Genomic DNA, 6741 nt, shown 5'->3' with positions numbered 1-6741 from the left:
AACAAAGTGGATAATAAGTTTTAACTAAAAAACAGCCAACCACACCGTCCTTTAGTCCTTTTGACTAGGATAAAAAAACATGATTACAACTTACAACAGTATAGACATTTGACAGATTAACATCCGGAAGAAAAAAGGAAAAAGAAATAAAGAGAGATTATTTACACAAACAAATTGGATTAAAACAGTATCAAATTGCGTGGCTGTTGTAGGAGAAATTTTGTTGAATAAGTCAAATAATCTGACATCGTTTCTCACAAAACTTATATCAAATAATTTTACTTTTAATTATTTCGAGGTCTTTTATATAAAAATTTCACATCAACAATTGCACTGGTGATTTAGTGAAGACAGTGTCGATGCTATTAGTGGTAGGTTGCTTCCCGTCTCTCTAAAACCTTAACAAATATTTAGGTGTCAGCTAGTGTATACTACTTTGTATTTGATTCATTTATTATGTGACTGAATTTGTAGTCGGTCACATGAGAAATGCTAAGGAAACTCTCTTAAAAGTGGGACTTTCCATGGAGTCTCTGTAACCTCATGGTTTTGGCACAATACTCGTGCCTTCATTATAAACCAATGTTCTGAAAACATGAGGTGGTGGAGAATCTCACTTTGATAGTCTCCTTAGCATTTCTCCAGTCATATAGTAAATCAAATACAAAATTGTATACACTAGCTGATACCTGAAAATTTGTTAAAGTTTTAGAGGGACTAGCCACAATTTACCATTAATAGCATTGATATTGTCCCCACTATAAACAACAATAGAAATTTTCTTTTAAGCGAAATGATAGTAGTTTTATTATAACATTAAAAAATAATGTAAATATCAAAGAGAACATTACGGATAACATTCAGGAGATCCTCAAATCAAAGGGCTTCGACTTATGTATTAGACAAGCCAACTTGGCCAATTTAGTAGCTAACATAATGATGAATTTGTGGGTATGACGAATCGGATAAGAAGCAAAGAAACGCCATCACATATTTACCAAAACAATGAAATAGATTCAGAAGTAGCCAATAACACACAAACACAAAATTTCACTTGGAGTAACATACAAAAAACCTCACCATATATGCACCTATTAAAGAAAATACCAAAACGAAACACAAACTCAACAACATATGAATGTAAAACAAAAAGAAACAAACTACGACACACCTCATGTGATCACAATACAAACCCAGGGAGTACATATTCTCTTTATGATAGCTTTTCTAGCAAGTAGTCTTTTTGTGCTTAGAGGTATTTTGTGTGCCAGTCAATTTCAATAACTAGTTGTCAAGACAGCTTCACTGTTAGAAATTGAGGTGTGCTATCCACATATCTCATTTTACTTCTCACACATCTGTTGATAATTTTTATCCATGGATCTTCTTCAATTCATCCAATTCGCCGGTTGAAAATTAAAAAAAATGTGTGAAAAGTAAAATAGAATGTGTGGATATCAAACTTCTAGAAATTTAGTAGCCGATTAACTAGATATGGTGCTAATCAAGAACCGCATCGAATTACGTGTTAATTAATGATATCCAGAGTACTAACTAATACCTGAAGGAGTAACATCTTATCAGTTAATTAGTTAATGGTGATTATTTTCCAATTATCTGGCCACTCATGTTTCACCCTGGGGAATTTTGCGGCACTAGTTAGCTTGGGAGCGTGACACATCACCTTGTATAAGTATTACCCATCAGAAAGACCTTTGACAAAATACGGATAAGCCCCAAATACCACAAGAAAATAAAAATTTACACCTACAATTTAAAGGGTATTGACGTAAATCTAACAAGAGCTAACAAGAGCGGATTCAACAACCCTTTGACCTTGTAAACTCTTGTCTACAGACTCCAGGGACAACTACAAGTCAACAGAATTATATTTTGTTTGTTCGGTAGGACCTGCCATTCCATATTTCCATTGGTTTCTTCTCCAAAGCATTCAAGCTCTTCTCTCAAGAAACATGTTTTTGAAAAAATAAGCTCCTAAAAAACCCAGGAATCTGTTTTTTCCTGAAATCCCTCTTGGGAAACTATTAAAATCCAATTCTTCTTGTTAGTTTTGTCCCTCATCAAACTTTACTTGGGTTTTCTCTCCCTCTGTTCGGTCTAAAATTCTCTTAAATTCACTACCACCAACTTTTTGAAAAGAAAAGAGAAGAAAGAAGGCATGGACAGACGCCGCAGAAAACAAGCCAAGACTAGCACTTCTTGCTCTGAAGGCAAACCCACCAACTCTTTCGCTTTCACAAAAATAACTTTCTGGGTTCTCATCTTTTTGGTCAATCTTTAATGGGTTTTCTTCATTTCTTCTTTTTGCTCAAATTTCACTCTTCTTTTGGTTAATTTTTCTTTTTTAAAAAAAAAAAGTAAAAAAGAAGCAAAAACTTAGGCTTAATTTCTTTGATCTTTTCCACTTAATTTTTTAACATGATACACCATTGTTTTTCATACATTATTGGTTATTTCCAATATATAAAGTCTCTGTATCTGTTTGTTGCATGTAATTTGCAGAGGTGAGCAGTATTGAGTGGGAGTTCATAAACATGACTGAACAAGAAGAAGATCTCATTTGCAGAATGTACAAGCTCGTCGGAGACAGGTAAGCACGAATGTGCCAAATTATCTTCTTTCTGAGTTTCACCCTTATGAAGTCTGGGTTTATTTTTCCTTTTTAGGCAAAAAATATATGAGAAGCAGATCATTTTGGTTGTTGAAATGTGGCCACCATAGTTCTTGATCATGTGATTGCGATTGTTATTTAAGTATTTTTTGGCAAAAGTTATGTCCCATGGTTTGGTGAGAATGGCAAGAGTTTTTAAAACCAAAGTACTTCCACCGCAACCAACCCACCATAGTTAATGTTTTAGGAGTAGGATTATCTCATCTTTTTTTTTTTTTCCTCTTCTTTCCTCTGATTCTATTTGAAGAGTTATGGTTAAGTTACGTTAACATTTTATATTAATTTTTTTTTTATAAAAAAAGACAGACAAGATAGAGAATGTGAAAGGAGGAGATGAAACAATGAGGGGAAAAAATCCTAGTACAAAGTTTTTTTCACCATTTAATAGTTTTATTCGTCTAGTGACTTTTTCATCAATATTAAGAGGTCATCAGTTCGAACATACTTTCTCGTTGACAAAAGGTAAAAATTCGTTCTCTTATATCCAAATTATAAAGAAAATGCCTTAGAAGTTAGAACCCTGCTCTTTCGCAGATTTTGCGGAAGAACTTTGGGTGGAGGGAGACATCTTGGTTAGGGGATGATCTCTCTCCACCCTAGAGTTAGAGAGGAGCACTAACATGGTTGATTGACTACGCGACCACCAATTTAACTAAGAAAGTGGAAAATAACCGTAGGTCAGAAGAGGCACGTGCCCCTCCAAGCCTAAGTTGGCTCACCCCTATCCTTCAGAGAATCCATTTATACTTATATCGTTCGAAAGAACACTGAAAGCAATGGGTCTAATAGCAATTTCAACATATTTGTTGTGTAACTTCTTATTTTATTGTAGAGAGAATATTCAAAATTTGAGTTTCTTCCAATAAACGGGACAGAAGTACCTTTGGACCAATTTACATGAACCAAAGTTTTAAAAGACGCTAGGCGCTAGTCAGGCGACAAGTTAGGGCTTAGTGCCTAGGCGGACTAGGCATATTTTAGTAAATCTATTATATTTCATGTAAACAAGTGTCTCTTTATCCTTAAAAATGTATATAATTACAGCAAAAACTATAAAATAGAATGATATATATATTATGAAGTAATGGAACATAATGAAGGCATGGGGAATAAACATATAATGTGTGTTCATTTAAGTATTCAACAAGTCTCTTACAATTTATTGAAAACAATAAAATGCAAAATGAAAGTTATTTATTTTCTGTCTAAGTGAGTCGCAACCTAGACGAGTGCCTAGACAGGTTTGGGCGGGTGCCGAGGTAGTCTAGGCGGGGATTTTTAGAACAGTGACATGAACATAAAGATTAAGAACCTTGAATATATAATTCTCTTACTATTACAATGTGCAAGTGCAAGAATCATTTAGTTATCCACAAATGATTGTGCAAGAATCATACATTGATTGTTCTCTTATTTTGGTCTTAACTAGTGGAAAATATATAAGTGTTCTGCAGAGTTCTAACTAGACTTGTATATAGCTCAGGTGGGCTCTTATAGCTGGGAGGCTTCCAGGCCGGCAACCGGAAGAAATAGAGAGGTTCTGGTTAATGAGACATGAAGAAGTATTTGCAAGTAGAAGAAGAACAGAGCTTAAGACGACCAATAACAGATACAACAACTCCTGAAGATTTTTCCCTTTTCTCTAGCTAGGAAGTAATTAGGTTTGGCTGTTTAATGTTGTAGCTTACCTATCTGGCTAATTTATTGAAATGAGACTACTTACCCTCTCTCTCTCTCTTGCATATACAAAGACAACATTGGAGAATGATTCGATGAAAGATCTTTGACATTTTACCATGTACATAGCATTAATGGTTTGCCCCCCATACTGATGATTGGTCTCTATCTTCCCCTCGTTGAGTTTAGGGTTTCATTCAAATTATACATCCATGCAACTTCAAGATTTTAACTCTGCAACCACCCCCTTCCCCCAACCCCACCTCCCCACCCCACCCCCACCCTGGTCTCTATCTTCCCCTCGTTGAGTTTAGGGTTTCATTCAAATTATACATCCATGCAACTTCAAGATTTTAACTCTGCAACCACCCCCTTCCCCCAACCCCACCTCCCCACCCCACCCCCACACCCCACCCCAACCCCCACACCCCCCCCCCCCCCCAAAAAAAAACCCCTCCAAAAAAAAAATTGTAAGTATCTCCCTTGTCATGTTAATGGGCGATGCTATGGTCGTTGAAGTTGATCTAAATGGAGGACCATTTAATACTCTTAGAGTATCATAATTTTTTCGCTTGTTTGTATATATAATTCATTCATCTTGGCATTTGATTAATGGAACGTGTAATGAACTTCAGTTTACTTATACATTATTACTGTCACCCGATCCTTATCGCTAACACTCTTATATTTAAAAAAAATGTATACAACCAACGATTAGTCTGCAAATACATGAAACATCTAAGCAATGCAAGATGAACGTAGGGGGATGTGTATCTCGGTTTGCATGCAAGTGGCATCTTATCGGGCTTTACGTGTTTATTAGGCTTAGAAATGAGAGTAACGGTAATGTCCGATTGCTAGAAATGAGGAACTGGGAACTATAATAGAATTATTCTTTAGAACATATACGTCTATGTGAGTGACTTTAAAATATGTGGGAATTGTTAATACCTTGAAAATTCTCATGCTAGTACACTTAATGGATATGACATGGATTTATAAAATGTGTTTTCTGCAAAATCGTTGCTTTTTCATTTATAGATCTATTTTTATGAAATGTGGTTTGCTATACATACCTGAAATGTTTGTGAAATGAGAGGGTTAGTAGAGGATCGTTAACCTAATGTCAAGGGCAGTTGTCACATCGAACTCTTATCATGTCTAGTTCATTGATTTGTTACGAACTATATTCCTAAAATTCTATTAAGTTTCGTTGTGTATTCCAAAACCGTGTTCTGCTAGGGTTTAGTTGAGTGGTCCAGAATCCTACTCCATCTAGATTCTGTTGAGTGGTCTGGAATCTCTCTTCCTCTACGATTATGTTGAGTGGTCCGGAATTGTGTTCTGTTAGGATTCAAAATCCTTCTTCCAATTCGGTTCTGTTAAGTGGTCCAAAGCCCTAACTCCGTTGGATTCTGTTAAGTGGTCCAGAATCTCATCTCCTATTTTCATTGGATTTCGTTGAACGGTCCGACATCCCTTTTCTTATCAGGTTCGTTGAGTGGTCCGGAACCTATCTTCATTTAATTTCATTGAGTAATCCGGAATCCCATTTCATATTTGGTTCCTGTGAGTTGGTCCAGAACCCTAATCTGTTAGGATTCCGTTGTGGTCCGGAATCTCATTCCCTATTTGGTTTAGTTAAGTTGGTCTAGATCCCTCCACTGTTTGGATTCCATTGAGTTAGTTTGGAATCTCATTTCCTGTCTGGTTTGGTTAAATGGTCTGGAACCCTGTCTTCAATGGATTCCTTTGAGCTTGTCCAGAATCTCATTGTCTTTTGGTTCGTTTGAATTGGTTTGGAACCAAATTCCTAGGAATCTTTTTGGGTCCCCTTAAGTTGGTCTAGAAAGCGAAAACTTAGGATGTATAGGCTTTGGCTGAATTGTGTTGTTCTAACCCTTGTTTTTTAGCATATTTCTGAACGAAATATTTGAGAATCTTTGTGAACCGTTTTAGAAAAGCCAATGGATGTTGTGTGATTCCTTTGGGATTTCCAGGGAGTTTAGTTATGATTTTATAAAGTATGGTTTTATGAATTATTTTTTATTTGATTGGTTAATCAATGTGGTTAAAGGTAATTTGTGCATAGCTTGTTCATTGAAATGTTATATGTTGTTGATTGTGGTTTTGTTGATGGAAAACGTTGTGATATATGTGAATGATGAAATCACATATTGATGCATCACGCATGTTAGGAGTTGTTTGGAACTCTGTCTTTGTCCAGTGATGCCATGAGAAATTTCAAACTTAACAAAAATGTGAACTATAAATGGCTTGATCCCCTTTTTTAGTACGTAGGCAATCTAACATAAAGGTTAGATGCAGCCATAAAATAGAAGGAAATGATATCGCGTTGTTGAACTATTGGG

The 6741-nt window shown here is 35.8% G+C and overlaps 1 protein-coding gene across 1 annotated transcript; it reads left to right on the top strand.

The window, feature by feature from the left end:
- Positions 1-1943: 1943 nt before the first annotated feature.
- LOC137735256 (transcription factor CPC-like) lies at positions 1944-4421 on the top strand. Its single transcript, XM_068474666.1, has 3 exons — positions 1944-2231; positions 2524-2611; positions 4176-4421. Exons 1-3 carry the CDS (start codon positions 2180-2182, stop codon positions 4315-4317), a joined length of 282 nt encoding a protein of 93 aa, XP_068330767.1. The 5' UTR covers positions 1944-2179; the 3' UTR covers positions 4318-4421.
- Positions 4422-6741: the final 2320 nt, after the last annotated feature.

This window comes from Pyrus communis, chromosome 5 (assembly GCF_963583255.1).
Source record: "Pyrus communis chromosome 5, drPyrComm1.1, whole genome shotgun sequence".
Lineage (NCBI taxonomy): Eukaryota > Viridiplantae > Streptophyta > Magnoliopsida > Rosales > Rosaceae > Pyrus > Pyrus communis.
Note: the sequence above shows the minus strand (reverse complement) of the source record. Positions and strands in the feature narration are given on the sequence as shown.